Source organism: Podarcis pityusensis (genome assembly GCF_964106645.2).
Source record: "Podarcis pityusensis genome assembly, chromosome: 16".
Lineage (NCBI taxonomy): Eukaryota > Metazoa > Chordata > Lepidosauria > Squamata > Lacertidae > Podarcis > Podarcis pityusensis.
In genome coordinates this window covers 9,964,890-9,983,265 of record NC_138041.1, presented here as the reverse complement: position 1 = coordinate 9,983,265, position 18,376 = coordinate 9,964,890, and the positions used below count along the sequence as shown (strand labels likewise).

Below are 18,376 nucleotides of genomic sequence, written 5' to 3'. Positions count from 1 at the left end.
TGGCCCGAGCAGAGCAGGTTGTGGCAGGACAACACTTTCTAATAAAACTGAAATATTTAGAGCGCCTATTAAAGTTCTGTCACGGAGATTTAAAGTTCTGTCATGAAGATTAATGGCTTCCTTTTGTGTCATGTTTCTGGGCCGGGCCTGAGCTTTAAAGCTCTGACACAATGTATTTTGGTTTTGCCCTCGTGCTTCACCCACAAAACTCATTCTTTACTGCTGAACCAGAGCAAACTACAACTCATGGAAACTCCAAGTTGCTGTTTGTCTTGATTCAGCATTAAAGAACAGGCTTTCCAGGAGAAAGCAGCAGAGAGGAGAAGAAGAAGAAGAAGAAGAAGAAGAAGAAGAAGAAGAAGAAGAAGAAGAAGAAGAAGGAGAAGAAAGCTTGGACAGGGAGCTTTAAAGCACAAACCTAGAATCATAGAGTTGTGAATGACCCTGAGGACAATCTAGTCCAACCCCAGGAATATGCAGCTGTCTCTTACGGGGATCGAACCTGCAACTTTGGCGTGATCAGCACCACACTTTAACCAACCGAGCCATCTAGCCTGTGTTTAGAAAGCGCAGGGCAATAGGTAAGTTTGGCTGAACCCTTAAACAATAGCCTGTCGCTGCTTCATCCCGGACTGTTAAAGAATCCTGGACCGGAATGAATAGGACTGAACTTTTAAGACTTGGACGAACCAACAGGAAAGGTGCTATTATTCCCCTGGCAGCTGAGCCCAAATCTTCACAGCATGGGGAGTGTATAAAGGGGAGGGAGGAAATGTTTGTTTGGGGCCATAGGCGTAGCTGGGGGGGGGGCAGGGAGGGGCAGCTGCAGAAATGGATTGATTATACCTTTCTTTTATTAGAAACCACATCCAAATTCACTGCAAGCGGGTCACACCCAGCAGCTCAGCTTGAAAAGTGTTTAAGGAAGGCATATAAGGATCAGGCTTTTGTGGGTTCAGTTTTCTCTGAAGTTGGCATACTTACAGGACAGAGAATACATAAATCTTATGGGGCAAGCAAGTTGGAAGTGCATTTTAAGCCTTTAACCAGACATCTTCTGGTAGCAGAAATACTAATAGTGGCCGGATCACTAGTCAGACTGCATATTCTGATTCCTCAGATCCCAAGTTTCTTTCCTTTTTAAATATATGCTTAGTTGTAGAGGGTGGGAGGCTTGTGGGGTGTATTGCCGGGCTGCCAGACATTTACCAGGCTGCCATGAGGGGGGGAAATGGGATCTTCTTAGGGAAAGAACATCCATGCTCAGTGGCAGCCTACCTCTGAGTGCATGGTGCTGAGGGACACAAGCGAGTGAAGGTCTGTTGGCTCCTGTGCTCTATTTATGGGGCTTTCCCAAAAGCATATACCTCCCCTGGGGGGGCACTGAAATGATCGGGGGGGGGTAGTAGCCTTGGGTTCAATGGGGGGGGCATTAAATAAAAATAAGGGGGTAGCAAAAGCATAGAGAAAGAAGGGAAGAATAATTTGAGAAGGGTTTGTACGTGTTTGATGTGTTGCGTAATGGCGCCCAATGTAACATGGAGTTAAAGTCGTAGTGATTATTTTCCACATAGATACTCAAAATGCAAGCTAAGTGTGTGTGTGTGTGTGTGTGTGTGTGTGTGTCTACAGGCACACACAGTGGTACCTTGGGTTAAGAATTTAATTCGTTCCAGAGGTCCGTTCTTATCCTGAAACTGTTCTTAACCTGAGGTACCACTTTAGCTAATGGGGCCTCCCGCTGCCGCTGCCGCTGCCGCCGCCGCCGCGCCGCCACCACACGATTTCTGTTCTCAACCTGAGGTAAAGTTCTTAACCCGAGGTATTATTTCTGGGTTAGCGGAGTCTGTAACCTGAAGCGTCTGCAACCTGAAGCGTCTGTAACCTGAGGTACCACTGTGTGTGTGTGTGTGTGTGTGTGTGTGTACACCGATTGTAAATAGCTAATTGCGGTGACTTAAGAATGCTGCTGACAAAAATACAATGCAAATTTGTCACTGCATCTTTCTGTTTGTTTGCTTAAAGAAAGTAGATATCTGGGGGGCGGGGGCGGACAGAGGCTGGGTAATTTTTTTTCTGAAAAGGGGGCTGTAGGCCAAATACGCTTGGGACCCTCTGCACTCGATGGAGACCCCTTTGGGTCTTCTATGCCACCCACCTACTCTCTGGCACTTGGGGTAAATGGGAGCACCACACGGCCCACGCAAAGCCCCCATTTCTGTGCAAACAAAGTGATTAATTAAGCCAGTGATGGCCAAACTCACCCCTCCAGCTGTTTTGGGACTACAGTTCCCATCATCCCTGACCACTGGTCCTGTTAGCTAGGGATGATGGGAGTTGTAGTCCCAAAACAGCTGGAGGGCCAAGTTTGGCCATCACTGAATTAAGCGATCTGGCCTGTTGCAAAATATCGCAATGTGGAGAGGTGATTAGTTAATGCCTGTTGCGGCTGCTGAATCAGAAGGCAGAGAACCCATTGTTTTGTCCCCGTTTGCCCTCTCCTTCCTGAGTTCAGCAGGAGAGGCAGTGCCTCTGAACTGGTTGCAAGCAAGAAGGGTTGGTGAAGCAAGGGCCCCATTAGTCCTAATGGACTGCCGAGCTCATGTTCTGGATTCCAGCCGGCCATGCCCTTTCCCAAGATACTCCGTTCCATTTCCACACCCACACCAAACGCTCCATGTGGGAGGCAGCCTGCCTTTTGAACCTAGGAAAGGAGGAAGAGGAATTGCCGAGGCAAGCCTGAGGAAAGCACGACCCAGGCTCATTTCAAAGTTTGATTCAGACTCCCTGGCCCCAAAAGCAAGGAGTGGCTGTCCTCAAACTCCCCCTAAGGGAGAGGCTGTAGGAGTACAAATATTCAGAGTGTGGGGTCAGGTGGGATTACTATGAGGAATTATAAAATATGCATCAAGTCATTGTGTCCACGATGAATGCATTGTGTTGACTGGGTTTGATACATTGACAATAATTTCTGATCAAATCCCACAACCCTCTGCATCTCTGGCCATTTCCTCTACTGCCCATCTCTCTCTTCATAAGTCACGTACACAGCCCAGTTGCTTCGCCAGGCAGGCTCCTGGGTCATCAAAGATAGTGGGCAAGTTTCTTTGATGTAACTTTCTGATATGTTAATCCCAGGATGTTAATCTTAGGGCGGGAAACAGATCTCACATGAAGGTGATAATGATCGCTGTCCTCCTGGCCACCCTTCTTATCATGTATATTGTTTGTTTATCACCTCCCGGGTTGCCAAATGCTCTCCTTTGCATTTCTGTTCTTTGTTTACCTCGTGCTTAATTAGTTTTGGTAGTTTAACTTTGTTCCCACGTGGGGTTTGTGGAAATGCTCAGAAGAAATCTGATTGGTTCTTACGAACACCCTGTAAAAAGTTCTTTTGTGAATAAAACGACCTGGGCCGAGGGAGAGAGAGAGAGAGAGAGAGATTATTATACGCACCCTTCCCAGAGTCTTGCTGGTTCAAGCCTCTGTGTGTATTCTTATTACCGGTAATCAGAGTTCAATCTTTCCTTTACTTTGAGAACGCCTCACAGGCAGGCAATGGCTAGAACAGGGGAAGACGGAGAGATGAGGAGATGCACAACCTCTGGGTGTGTTAGTGTGTTGTTGTTGTGGTGGTTGTGATGTAACCATTCCATGCTGCATCAGGAGCAGATCATGGAGATGAAAATGAGAGAAGGCTGCTGGATCAGGCAAATGGTCCATCTTAGTCACGCACCTTGCTCTCACAGTGGCCTGCCTGGTGGCTATGAGAAGGCAGCAAGCAGTATCTGAGCATAAGAGCAACTCCTGGACCCTCAGGGTCTGTTAGTTTCTGTTTTGCCACTGAGCAGCTGAGTCACAAGGCTCTGTTTACATTCCACATATTCCATACTGTTGGAAGTCTCATGGGAGACGGATGTGATGTACTGGTTTCCTGTTCCTTTGTTCCTTTGTTGTTCAGTTGCTCTCTGCTTTCATAGAGGGAGGATGTATTTTTCTTTGCTGTCTGCGTAGCGAGAAATAAAACTCTTTAGCCATGTAGCCATAAATTTCATCACTTCCCTGTGCTGGAAACTCTGCTGAACGGGAATGTGCCTGAGGCCTCATCAAAGGCTCAGGTCGTTAATTCCGAAGGACTCGGCTGGAGGAAAATGAGCTTTATCAGCTTGGCCGAGCGGAGATCCCGACATTTTTGGTTTCGGGTCCAGAAGAACGGCAGAAGAACGGAATGTGGTTATCTTCTTTGTGTGTCATCTCCAACTCTGCAATGCTACTGTTATAAAAGTCATGTTCCACCCTCCCTCTCTGCAAGTCCAGGGAGGTTCCAGACACGCTCCTGGGGTCTGTCGCGGGTGGCGCTGTGGTCTAAACCAATGGGCCTCTTGACCTTTCAAATCTCCAGTCTTTGGTCACACCTGGGATAAGAAGTTGTGGGCGACCCTTGTAATGCTAGCAGCTCTGCCCTTCCCTCAGCCAGCCAGCCAGCCAGCCAGCCAGCCAGGTTTGTGTAAGGCAGCCCTTGCAGCTTACGTTCTGCCTTCGTATCACAAAGAACCCCAAAACCGAGCATTTATTAATTTCTATGGTGGGGGATCCCCCTCCCTATTTCTGTAGCACTATTAACTCTCCCCTCCTGTGGCTTCCAGCAAGGCCTGCCATATTTTGAAGAGCAAAAAAAGAGGACACATTTGCCGGCTTCTAATTTTAACTATGGATCGTTATAATGGCTCTAACCGTGAAAGAAAACGATGTGTCCTGGGAAAAGAGGACATATGGCAACCCTATTTCCTCCATGAATTTGTCCAGACGTCTTTTAAAAGCCACCCAGTTTGGTAGGCATCAAAGCCAGACACTCCAAGTGTCCCTATTTCCCAGGGATTTACAGAAGTCGTCCCAGTTTCTGATTTGATCCCGGAATACCCCCGCTTTTCCCTAGGACGTCCTTATTTTCACTGGAGAAATGTTGGAGGGTATGGAGTTATGTGACCCCGCTGAGCCAAGGAGATAAGTAACTTTACAACTTTTAGAAGACATCTGAAGGCAGCCCTTAGAGAAGGTTTTTTTAAAAAAAATGTTTAATGTTTTATTATGTTTTTATATATGTTGAATGCCGCCCAGACTGGGCTACCCAGTCAGATGAGTGGGGTGAATAATAATAATAATAATAATCGCTTGCTGCTCCTTCGCCTCACCCTTCCCTGCGGAGTTCGCTTCTCCAAGCACCTCCCATACCTGGTCTGAGTACTCAAAGAAGGAATTGTAGGTGGGATGCGGGTGGCGCTGTGGGTTAAACCACAGAGCCTAGGACTTGCCAATCAGAAGGTCGGCGGTTCGAATCCCCACGACGGGGTGAGCTCCCGTTGCTCGGTCCCTGCTCCTGCCAACCTAGCAGTTCGAAAGCACGTCAAAGTGCAAGTAGATAAATAGGTACCACTCTGGCAGGAAGGTAAAGGGCGCTTCCATGCGCTGCTCTGGTTCGCCAGAAGAGGCTTAGTCATGCTGGCCACATGACCCGGAAGTTGTATGCCGGCTCCCTCGGCCAATAAAACAAGATGAGCACCGCAACCCCAGAGTCGGTCATGACTTTACCTAATGGTCAGGGGTCCCTTTACCTTTACCTTAAAGGAGGCAGTAGGGATGCGCGTGGCACTGTGGTCTAAACCACTGAGCCTCTTGGACTTGCCAATCAGAAGGTCAGCGGTCCTGTTGCTCGGTCCCAGCTCCTGCCAACCTAGCAGTTGGAAAGGATGCCAGTGCAATTTGATAAATAGGTACCGCTCCGGCAGGAAGGTAAACGGCGTTTCCATGCGCTACTCTGGTTTCGCCAGAAACGGCTTAGTCATGCTGGTTACATGACCCAGAAAGACTGTCTGCGGGCAAACGTCAGCTCCCTTGGCCAGTAAAGCGGGACAAGCACCTCAACCCCAGAGTCGTTTGCGACTGGACTTAACTGTCCGGGGTCCTTTACCTTTACCTTTAAAGGAGGCAGTGGAAGACAGGAGTGCCTGGCGTGCTCTGGTCCATGAGGTCACGAAGAGTCGGACACCACTAAACGACTAAACAACAACAACAACAAACTACACCTCCCAGGCTTCTTTGGGGGAAGCATCACACATGAGCAGTTCCAAAGGAAGCAATTATGGTTAATGCGCAACAGCGCATTTTAAAATTACACCCCTCCCTTCCATGGCCAGCTTGTGCGTTCCCTCTTCATTTCTAATCTTATGAATAATGTGCAAATTAGTAACAGCACAGAAACAAGCCTCGGGCACCAAACAGAAACTAGTTTAGGAAGTCTAACCTCCCGGTTGAGGCGAAGAGGAGTCAAGTGAATCAGCAGCTTATCTCTCAAGCTCGGAGGCAGAAGGATCCCACAACAGGAAACAGTGGAACTCTTCTATTCCCAGGGAGCAGCTTGTAGGTCACCAAGTATCTCTCTAGATGGTTGTGGGGCTTCCAGAAAATCATAATTGCAGCTGTCTCACTCTTCGACGCATGGCACAGGGTTGACAGATTTCCACACACATGCACTCATGAGGGCTAGTAACTTTTAGTGTATGTGTTCTTAGATCGAAACTTATCTCTTTGGGACAGCAGATTCCTCAAGAAGAGGCCTCTTTAACAGAATCAAAACTATATGAAGGTCTAGAAAGGCTTGTTCTCACCATGTACGGGCAGCTTCCCTGCTTGTTTTCGTCTCAGATATGTGGCTTTGTCCTGTGGCCAATGTCAACATGATGATCACAAGAGGCTTATGATAGCCCCTCAGGTAGATGGGTTTAAGGGGGGTGGGGCGAAGGACGAGACAAAAATGTGAAGGTGGAATAATCTACCTGGAGGAGACTCTTGAGAGTCCCATGGACTGCAAGAAGATCAAAGCTATCAATTCTGAAGGAAATAAGCCCTGAGTGCTCACTGGAAGGACAGATCATGAAGATGAGGCTCCAGTACTTTGGCCACCTCATGAGAAGAGAAGACTCCCTGGAAAAGACCCTGATGTTGGAAAAGATTGAGGGCACAAGGAGAAGGGGACGACAGAGGACGAGATGGTTGGACAGTGTTCTCAAAGCTATAAACATGAGTTTGACCAAACTGCAGGAGGCAGAGTGAGGCCTGGCGTGCCCATGGGGTCACGAAGAGTCAGACACAACTAAACGACTAAACAACAGAATAATCTACCAACAGGTAGTAGCCATGAGGTATAGCTCAGTGGAAGGGACGTGGGTGGCGCTGTGGGTTAAACCACAGAGCCTAGGACTTGCCAATCAGAAGGTCCCTGTGACGGGGTGAGTTCCCGTTGCTCGGTCCCTGCTCCTGCCAACCTAGCAGTTTGAAAGCACGTCAAAGTGCAAGTAGATAAATAGGTACCCCTCCGGCGTTTCCGTGCACTGCTCTGGTTCACCAGAAGCGGCTTAGTCCTGCTGGCCACATGACCCGGAAGCTGTACGCCGACTCCCTCAGCCAATAAAGCGAGATGAGCACTGCAACCCCAGAGTCGCTCATGACTGGACCTAATGGTCAGGGGTCCCTTTACCCTTTACCTATAGCTCAGTGGACCTTTCATGTTCGAAGGCTGTGTACCTCTGAAGTGACAGACCGAAGGCCTAGTGCGGATATTAATATTGTGTGGTTTGAAGCGACTGGGTGGTGCATAAGAACTGGCTCCTTTTGGAAGTCATCATTGTCCAGACCCATAAAAGTTTTATTCAAAGTCTACTTGCAGAACCCTTCAAAAAACAGTAAATACAGCAAATGCAAAATACAGTATACATCCCAAATATCACAAGGTCTTGTGCAATGTCCAGCACAGGCTCAGCATCTTAGAAATAAAAGATCGCTCCAGAAATCAAAACAGTCTCTCTCTCATTCCAGTCTGCTTTAGGCTGCCTAAGGCTATGTCCCTCCTGGAGAGCCATTATTATCACATCCTTTTGTTCTCTGTGGCATTCAGAGAAAGACTAACAGCCACCACCCTTTCAAGATGAGGATTTGCAACTCCTTGCCTTTGGCACATGATTAAAGGTTACATTCAGTTTAGAGTGACAGAAAACAATCAACAGGTAATCATTTAGGAGCTTAGAGTCCCTTAGAAAACTAGTGTAGGGGAAAAAACCATGTTAGCAGCACAGTGGTACCTCGGGTTAAGTACTTAATTCGTTCCGGTGGTCCGTTCTTAACCTGAAACTGTTCTTAACCTGAAGCACCACTTTAGCTAATGGGGCCTCCTGCTGCCGCCGCGCCGCCAGAGCACGATTTCTGTTCTCATCCTGAAGCAAAGTTCTTAACCTGAAGCACTATTTCTGGGTTAGCGGAGTCTGTAACCTGAAGCGTATGTAACCTGAAGTGTATGTAACCCGAGGTACCACTGTACACATTTCAGTGTACACAATTTCAGAATTGTTAAGTATAATTGGTTTAATGGACACTGAAATTGAATGGCTGTGTAGTGGAATGAAGGTTTAACATTGAGAATGGCTAAATATGTGTTGGACTATGATAGCACAATCCAACAGGCTCCGAAATGCTGATAGATTTCCATGAGGATTTTTTTAAATATAAAAGTTGCAAATGGCTGCAGAATGTGTGTTGCTGGCATCTGTCTGTATCGAAAAATCATGGAATGTGCCTTCGGGGGTGAAGTCAAACTGCTGGAGAATCGCAGCGCCTGCTGTGGCTGCAGAGACTGGTAACTCATATAACTGCTGCCTCCTGTGCTGTTTTTGCTGCGTTAGCAGAACCAAAATAACCTCTCCAGGGAGCAGTCCTGGCCAGTGTGTATGGAGGTCCTGGGCTGCCCAGGCGGCAATATCCCCCTCTTGACCTCGCTGATGTGGTCCAAAGGAAAGCAGAGCAATAAGTTTGGTACCAGCTAGGCTGCAGGAGTCGCCAGAAGGAGGCGTACAAGGCACCATCCAACCATCTTAGAGACTCCACTCCAGATTTGTGTAGGGTTTACCCCTTCGCCTTTTCTTATCCCAAAAATGAAAAATATGGGGAACTGGGAAAATGAGAAACAGAGTTAATGCAAAGGTCTAGCCAAGTCTGGTGCAAAAGGCAGGGCAGGATGAGTTGGCACTGGAATCAGGAAGGAAGCTAGTTTGGGCCTCTAAAATTCCAGGGAGTTGAACGATCATGGTGTTGTAAACAAAAATTGCCCTTTTCCCTTATGGGGTATCCAAGAGCCCATATAGAGTCCTTACATAGGTTCCCTATTGGTAGGAGAAAATAACAGAGGCCAACCAGAGAATATTGAGAAGCAAAGCAGCTAGTAAGCCTGATCTTTACTGATCTGTTGCAACAGGGTACTCCCCTCACACGCAGGAGAGGAGGAGGACCCAGAAAAATGGTGTGCAAGGCCTTATAAAGACTTTTACATACATGACAGAAGGGGTGTAACCTAAGACCACCCCTCAGATACATCATACCTACATCACAGAAAAGGCGGTCTAAGCAGAAATTTAAATGTTGTTTATCTCTTGTCCTTGTTTATCACCTGTCTGGCAGGTTACTTGATTGGATTTCCTGGGTAGCCTGGCCAGTCTTTTGTAATGATAAATACTTAGTTCCTGGGCCAGGTCACAGGCTCACACCCTATTCAAACACAGACAGGATTTGTGAAGGAAAAGACAATGGAGAGGCTTTTCCATTTTGACCTTGCAGAGAAAAGATTTGGTCAGTTTAGGAATCAAAATGGTTCCAGGTTGGCCTTCCTGTGCTGACCTATGTATGTGCTTGGTTGGTACACTTATGAACATTACCATATACCGGTATCTAAGACCATAAAATTCCTATTACAATGGGAAGAAGAAGAAGGGGACTGCCTAAAGCGCTTGAAATCCACTCCATCATTTCTGCCTGCCAGAAGTGTTATACTTCAAACCTCGGTTGTTGAATGTAATCCATTCCAGAAGCCAGTTTGGCTTCCGAAATGTTTGACAACCGAGGCACAGCTTCCGATTGGTTGCAAGAGCTTCCTGCACTCAAGCGGAAGTCGCGTCAGACGTTCGACTTCTGAAAAACGTTCGAAAACCAGAGCATTTACTTCCGGGCTTTCGACGTTTGGGAGCCGAAATGTTCCAAAACGGAGCCGTCCAGGAACTGAGGTTTGGTTGTACTTAATAAATTGTACAAAGTACAAGTACAATAGGTTCATCCCAGGTCGATGTTTGGACTGCAGCTTTGGCCCAGAGGATGGCAGCATGTCATGTTGTCAATGGCTCCTGGCTAACCGCCCAGGAAATCAGAAACACACACACACACACACAGAGAGAGAGAGAGAGAGAGAGAGAGCACACTTTTCAGTTCTTTTATTTCAACTGGAATACAACAACTCAGAAAAAGCATCTTACTCTCAATCTGATGTTGCGCAGAGTAAAGCTCCCCTCCCCTCTGGCCGTTACTTAGGGGTTCCATATTTGGAAGAGCAAAAAAGAGAAAAAGAGTTTGGATTTGATATCCCGCTTTATCACTACCCTAAGGAGTCTCAAAGCAGCTAACATTCTCCTTTCCCTTCCCCCCCCCAACAAACACTCTGTGAGGTTAGTGAGGCTGAGATACTTCGGAGAAGTGTGACTGGCCCAAGGTCACCCAGCAGCTGCATGTGGAGGAGCAGGGAAGCGAACCCGGTTCACCAGATTACGAATCTACTGCTCTGAACCACTACACCACACTGGTGTAGTGTGTATGTGTGTGTGTGTGTAGCTGGCTCAGCTGGGGTTCGGGAGTCTCCCAACTGCATTAGTGCACACACACACACACACACACACACACACACAAAAAGCTCAGAAACAAAAAACCCTGAATATTTCTTGTAAATATATACAGGTAACAAAAAATGTAAAAACCAGAAAAAAATCAAAACAATATATTATTTATTTATCTATATATTACATGTATATACTACCTGTATCTTCCAAGCATCTCAAGGTAGGTAAGGCTAACAGATGGTGCCTGAGCCAAAGGTCACCCAGTGAGCTTCATGGCTGAGTAGGGATTCGAACTCTGCTCTCCCAGATCATAGTCCAACACAGGGATGGGGAACCTCGGGCCGGGAGGCCAAATGCAGCCCTCTAGGACTCTCTCCCTACTAGCCATGACCCCTCTCATCACAGCATATATACCCCTAACCAGTCCTGTTTTCCCTGGCTGGAACATGTCCTTGACCCAGAATATTGTGTCCCGTTCTGGGCACCACAGTTTAAGAAGGGTGTTGACAAGCCGGAACATGTGCAGAGGAGGGCAACCAAGATGATCGAGGGTCTGGAAACCAAGCCTTATGAGGAACAGTCGGGGGAACTGCGTATGTTTAGCCTGGAAAAGAGGAGACTGAGAGTGGATGTACACACGAGGGATGTGGGGGGGAATGCCATCAATAAGTTAGAAATTAAGTACCGTATTTTTCGCCCTATAGGACGCACTTTTTCCCCTCCAAAAATGAAGGAGAAATGTGTGTGCGTCCTATGGGGCGAATGCAGGCTTTCGCTGAGGCCTGGAGAGCGAGAGGGGTCGGTGTGTACCGACCCCTCTCGCTCTCCAGGCTTCGCGCAGCTCTCCGCAAGCCGTGGGAGCCCGGCGCTGGGCTCCCACGGCTTGCGGAGAGCTGCCTGTTCTGGGGGCTGGGGTCGGGGGAAGCTCAGGCTTCCCCCGCCCCAGCCCCGTGTCTGGGGGGAAAATAAATTTTTCCCCTTTATTTCCCCCCCCCAAAAAAAACCTAGGTGCGTCCTATGGGCCGGTGCGTCCTATAGGGCGAAAAATACGGTAGTTATAACAAAAGAAAAAGAAAAACCCTATGTAAAAATCACATAGAATTTTTTTTGCTCTCTGGTGCCATCTGCTGTTGCATGTTTATAACGCATTCAAAGCGTTGTTTCTTGACTAATGGAGCATCTTCAAATATCAAAAGGGCTGTCATGTGAAAGATTAAGGAGGCTTGTTTTCTCCTGCTCAGAAGGGTAGCACTCAAACCAATGACTTCAAGTTACAAGAAAGGAGATTCCGACTCAATATCAGGAAGAACTTTCTGACAGTAAGAGCTGTTCAACAGTGGAACGGTCTTCCTTAGGAAGTGGTGGATTCTCCTTTCTTGGAGGTTCTTAAGCAGAGGTTAGATGGCCGTCTGTCATGGATGCTTTAGCTGAGATTCCTGCATTGCAGGGGGTTGGACTAGATGACCCTCGTGGTCCCTTCCAACTCTACTGTTCTGTTGACCTCTCACGATGCCTCCTGGGTAGAGAATTGGGTGTCTGAATGTGTAGCTCAAAACTAGCCTACTGTATACAGTGGTACCTCTGGCTAAGAACTTAATTCGTTCTGGAGGTCCGTTCTTAACCTGAAACTGTTCTTAACATGAGGTACCACTTTAGCTAATGGGGCCTCCCACTGCTGCTGCACGATTTCTGTTCTCATCCTGAGGTAAAGTTCTTAACCTGAGGTACTATTTCTGGGTTAGTGGAGTCTGTAACCTGAAGCGTCTGTAACCTGAAGCATCTGTAACCCGAGGTACCACTAGTACCTCTGGATGCGAATGGGATCCATTCCGGAGCCCCGTTCGCATCCAGAGCAGAACGCAACCCACGTCTGCGCATTTGCGCGTGCGCAGGTCGTGTTTCGCCGCTTCTGCGCATGCGCGTGATGCCATTTTGAGCATCTGCGCATGCGCAAGTGGCGAAACCCAGAGGTAACACGTTCCATTACTTCCGGATCGCCGCAGAGCGCAACCCAAACACGCTCAACCTGAAGCATCTTTTTTTCAATTTCATTGTTCTGCATGGGACAATGACAATAAAGATATCGTATATCGTATATATCTTCAACATGAGATATGACTGCACTAAGGTAAGACTGGCATTATTTGCCCCACCCACTTTTCCTTTGACACCGCACACCACTGGCACACGGCCCCTGGAAGGTTTTGCAGAAGGCAACGTGGCACATAGGTTGGGAAACGCTCCCTATCTTGCGCTGGGTCTTGTCACATTGCAAGGCAGTTGTTGGGTTACGTCAAAGTGTGTGTGTGTGTGTGTGTGTGTGATTTCCTGATAAGCAGGTCTCAACCCTTCTGCACATAGGTGCGACTTCTCTCAAGATTTGACGAAAGCAGCATGAGGACTGTGGGGGCCAGCCTTTTCCTCCTCTTCTTCCTCCTTCAGGTGGTCGCAGGTGCCACAGGTGAGTGGAAAGGGCCACTGTACTGTGAGGGAGGGGAGACATAAAGATTCAAGAGCGCTGCTGGGCTGGGTCATCTAAGGGCAGCTCTAGAGAGAACAGCCCTCTGTTTCAGGGAGAGGGGAAGCTGGTGCTCTCCAGTTGCTGCTGAAGCTCATGGGAGTCGGAGTCCAAGAACATGGCTGAACTACAACTCCCATCATCCCTGCCCATTGGCCATTCCGACCGGGGCTGATGGGAGCTGGAGTATCAGGCGGCAGTGGAACCAACCCCCAAGGCAGGTCGCCAGGAACGGATAAGACAAAGAAAAGTCCTTACCATCTGCTTTTATTCAATATTTACAGAGAGAGAGAATGTTTAGAAGATTACCGTATTTTTTGCTCTATAAGACTCACTTTTTCCCTCCTAAAAAGTAAGGGGAAATGTGTGTGTGTCTTATGGAGCAAATGCAGGCTGTGCAGCTATCCCAGAAGCCAGAACAGCAAGAGGGATTGCTGCTTTCACTGCGCAGCGATCCCTCTTGTTGTTCTAGCTTCTGAGATTCAGAATTTTTTTTTTTCTTGTTTTCTTCCTCCCAAAACTAGGTGCGTCTTATGGTCTGGTGTGTCTTATAGAGCGAAAAATACAGTATATGTTAAAATATTTTTCTAAGAAAGATGTGCTAATATGCTTAGGATAAGAATGTAAAGTATATGTACGAGCTGGAAAAGGAAAGAGATAAAAGAAGTACAAACAACGATATATTTGGAGAATGCAAGGATAAATGTGGAGATAGAGATTTAAAGAAGTCGAATTGTGGCAGAGAGAAGCCGTGGGTGGGAATGCTATGCAACAAGTATATTTGTTTTCAATGTTTTTGAACTGTGTTTCTTTCTTCTTTTGAAATTTCATCCACCCCCTTCTGTTGATGTTCTGTTTTTGCTGTATTATTAAAATAAAATAAAATAAAATATTTACAGAGAGAGGGTTGGAAATGCAGCCTCTTGGAATAATGGCGCTGCCCGGAGTAAATCTCCCCTCCCCTTCTCTCCCACATCCTAATTCGTCATCCTTTCTACGGATGGCGCTGAGGCCCCTTTGCTTCTGAGCCCTTTGCTCTCCTACTTTTAAGGCTCGCCGGGTTCTGGGAGATGGTGGGTCTGGAATGCTTTCTAGTGATAACGTGTCAGCCAGCTGCTCTGGTTCTGCCCGCTCATCCTCCTCCTCCTCTCCCATTATTTCCCAACTTTCCCCCTCATCTTCCTCTGAGCTGTGAGCTTCACTCAAACCCCTGTTGTAATTTTGAGCTGCCTCCTTCTTCTCTGGAAGAGTCAGGCTGGGGAAGCAGTCACCCCCATTCCATGCCCTTGCACCCTGGCCTGACTTGCAGTCTTCCCATGAAGGCATAAGGTTGGGCCCTCTGAGAAGAGGGTTCTGGATTAGATGGGCCCCTTGGCTTGATCCAGTTTGAACAGTGCCAACAAAGAGCCCCAAAGAGCCCCAGGTTACAGGGAACCAGGCAGAGGGCCTTCTTGGTAGTGGCACCCGCCCTGTGGAACGCCCTCCCACCAGATGTCAAAGAGAAAAATAACTACCAAACTTTTAAAAGACATCTGAAGGCAGCCCTGTTTAGGGAAGCTTTTAATGTTTAATCGGTTATTGTATTTTAATGTTTTGTTGGAAGCCCCCAGAGTGGCTGGGGAAACCCAGCCAGATGGTCGGGGTATAAATTATTATTATTATTATTATTATTATTATTATTATTATTAAATGTACATAGAGTTCCAGGGCTGAGGGCCTTCTGGTGGTTCCCTCATTGCGAGAAGTGAGGTTACAGGGAACCAGACAGAGGGCCTTCTCGGTAGTAGCGCCTGCCCTGTGGAACGCCCTCCCTTCAGATGTGAAGGAAATAAGCAGATATCTTCTCTTTAAAAGACATCTGAAGGCAGCCCTGTTTAGGGAAGTTTTTAATATTTAATGCTGTATTGTTTTTAACACTCGATTGGGAGCCGCCCAGAGTGGCTGGGGAAACTCAGCCAGATGGGCGGAGTATAAATAATAAATTTATTATTATTATTATTATTATTATTATTATTATTATTATTATTAATCTGCTCATCTCTAGGGCAGAGGGAGAGAGCTCAGTTGGCAGAGCATGGGGCTCTTAATATCAAAGTCGTGGGTTCGAGCCCACCTTGGGCAAGAGATTCCAACTGGGGGTTGGAATAGATGACCCTCATGGTCCCTTTCAACTTTTCTATTATTATATTATCATTATTATTAACAATAGGATCCTGTCTTTCCTGTATTAACGTCAGTTCAGGAAATAACAGACCCTCCAAGTGTCCTGATTTCCCAGGGACAGTCCTGGAATTACAGAAGTCCCAGTTTCTGATTTGATCCCAGACTGTTACGCTTGTCATTTTTGAAGGATGTCCCTATTTTCATCGGAGAAATGTTGGAGGGGGTGCAAGCTAAGGGACACTGGTGCTGTCCTCAAGGTTGAGGCCTTGTAGTGTTAATGTTTCCAGTGTGTACAACCAGAATTTCTCCTTTTTTTTGTTTTTATACTAATGTTGAGGGATCTGTGGGCGTCCCTACAGCAGTTATAGCAATTAACTGCAATTAGCTTCACCCTTCCCAAACCCAGATGTGGTGAGCTGAACTTAAGATAGGAAAAAAGAGAAACCGCAATTATTATTTTGTAATTTGTTGAAATAATACCTCGCCTTTCCTCCCCAAGGGAGCCCAGGGCACAATTTAAAAGCACAAACACAACAGAAGCATCTTAAAACAGTTAAAACATTCCAAAAGCAATTTATGTTAAAATAAAATAAAATAAAATACAAACATTCTAAAAGCAGTTACGGCTAAAAGCAGTCTTCCATCCAGGTATCTTGAGTTGCCTGGAACAGTAGCCTTCAGTCAGCAAATGCCCTGGCTAAACACATAACCTCCAACATTTCTCCGATGAAAATAGGGACGTCCAAGGGGACACGGGTGGCCCTGTGGGTTAAACCACAGAGCCCAGGGCTTGCCGATCAGAAGGTCGGCGGTTCGAATCCCCATGACGGGGTGAGCTCCCGTTCCTCGGTCCCTGCTCCTGCCAACCTAGCAGTTCGAAAGCACCTCAAAGTGCAAGTAGATAAATAGGTACCGCTCTGGCGGGAAGGTAAACGGCGTTTCCGTACGCTGCTCTGGTTCGCCAGAAGCGGCTTAGTCATGCTGGCCACATGACCCGGAAGCTGTACGCCGGCTCCCTTGGCCAATAAAGCGAGATGAGCGCCGCAACCCCAGAGTCGGTTATGACTGGACCTAATGGTCAGGGGTCCCTTTACCTAAGGAAAAGGGGGACATTCCGGGATCAAAACAGAAATGGACGGCTTCTGTACATACAGGTCTGTCCCTGGAAAATAGGGACACTTGGAGAGTCTGAAAACAGTTATTGGTTGTTAAATTTGAACAACAACAACAACAACAATAAATATGTTAGGGAAGGCCACCTCAGAGCATGTGCAGAGCACCCCCTCTGAAAGGAGCCATTTCCCTCCTGCTGCTCAGCTTTGTGTCTTTTCCATCTCTCACCTAGCGAGCTCCCCTTGCGCGCCCAAGCATGTCGGCCCTGGTGCCATGGTGTGCGTCTGCAACGCAACTTACTGCGACATGATGGGCCCCCTCTCCCTCCCGCCCGAAGGCACCTTCGTCAAGTACCTGAGCAGCAAGGCTGGCAAGCGCCTGGAGCGAAGCAAAGGGAAGCTTTTGGCAAACAGGAAACACTCAGGTAAGGAGGGCCTTCTCTAAACAGGTGGGTTGGAGGAAGAAACATGCCACTCCATCAGGCTTTCTCTTCCTCCGCTGTTGCCTGGGAGTAGCTGTGCCACCAGACTGCCTCAGCGAGAGAGATGGGAAGTGAGGCTCATCAGCCATCCCCAAAGCCCAGCTCCATCAGGTGCTTCTTGTCCCTGAGCTGTGCCAGCTGGTCATTATAACTGCCTAATAACTGGTGCCCGATTTAATTTCCTACTTTCTTCCCTTCTTGTCCCGTCTCCCTTGCATGTCATGTTTTCTTAGACTGTAAGCCTGCAGACAAGAACTGCAATGCTTTAATTTCTTGCATGTTTTTATTTAAATTGCATTCAATTTCTTCATGCATAGGGACGCGGGTGGCACTGTGGGTTAAACCACAGAGCCTAAGGCTTGCCGATCAAAACGTCCGCGGTTTGAATCCCTGCGATGGGGTGAGCTCCAGTTGCTCGGTCCCTGCTCCTGCCAACCTAGCAGTTTGAAAGGACGCCAGTGCAAGTAGATAAATAGGTACCGCTCTGGCGGGAAGGTAAATAGCGTTTCCGTGCGCTGCTCTGGTTCGCCAGAAGCGGCTTAGTCATGCTGGCCCCATGACCCGGAAGCTGTACGCCGGCTCCCTCGGCCAGTAAAGCGAGATGAGCGCCACAACCCCAGAGTCGTCCACGACTGGACCTAATGGTCAGGGGTCCCTTTACCTTTACGCCTTTTTTTTGAGCAGGGTACAAACGCTCTCAATAAATATAGATCGATATAAGAAGAATTTGGGGTTGGCTTTGACAGACAAACTCTTTAAGTTCATTATTGGTCAGAGGAGAATGAGTGGAGGCAGGAACCAGTCAAAGCAAGGAAGATGTTTATTTTTCTGTTGCAACAGAGTCACCCCCACCTTGCAAGAGGGTGAGGGGAGCCAGAACAAAGATGTGTGACCATTTTTAAGGGCTTCAGAAATTGCCCAGCCCCTTAGCCAAAGACCACCTACAAGCACGTCTACAACAGAGAGAGTTTGGCTTGTTTCCTGTTTGTCAAGATACCTGATAATTCTTTCTGACTGTCCCATCTTGGCCTGTTTGGGCCACTGTTTTGAAATGGTAAATACAGCTTAGTTCTTGAATTGTCCCAGAGCTCCTCTATTCATGTGAGAAGTCCATCCACTCTCAGGAACTTGGAAGGATATTGCAAGTGAAAAGAACCATTGGGAAATGTTTTTCCTTCTACTGCAGAGAAAATAATCTGGGGTCATTTTTTAAGAGAGCCAAGATGGCTTTGGGATTAAAAGGTAAAGGGACCCCTGACCATTAGGTCTAGTCGTGACAGATTCTGGGGTTGCGGTGCTCATCTCGCTTTATTGGCCAAGGGAGCCGGCATACAGCTTCCAGGTCATGTGGCCAGCATGACTAAGCCGCTTCTGGCGAACCAGAGCAGTGCACGG

At 47.5% G+C, this 18,376-nt stretch overlaps 1 protein-coding gene across 8 annotated transcripts in view; it reads left to right on the top strand.

Annotated features, from left to right (window-relative positions):
* The window catches only part of LOC308464933 (lysosomal acid glucosylceramidase-like), a 44,823-nt gene that overhangs the window by 6,992 nt on the left and 19,455 nt on the right, over positions 1 to 18,376 (top strand). For 6 of the 8 annotated variants that reach the window (XM_080984640.1, XM_080984643.1, XM_080984641.1 and 3 more), the window contains exons 2-3: positions 13,068 to 13,167; positions 16,733 to 16,924. In XM_080984640.1, the coding sequence (XP_080840766.1) occupies positions 13,101 to 13,167; positions 16,733 to 16,924 (259 nt within the window). In that variant the 5' untranslated portion in view covers positions 13,068 to 13,100. Of the gene's footprint in view, positions 1 to 383; positions 582 to 1,295; positions 1,318 to 13,067; positions 13,168 to 16,732; positions 16,925 to 18,376 lie in introns of those variants that run through there. The other 2 variants (XM_080984642.1, XM_080984645.1) reach the window with 2 other exon arrangements.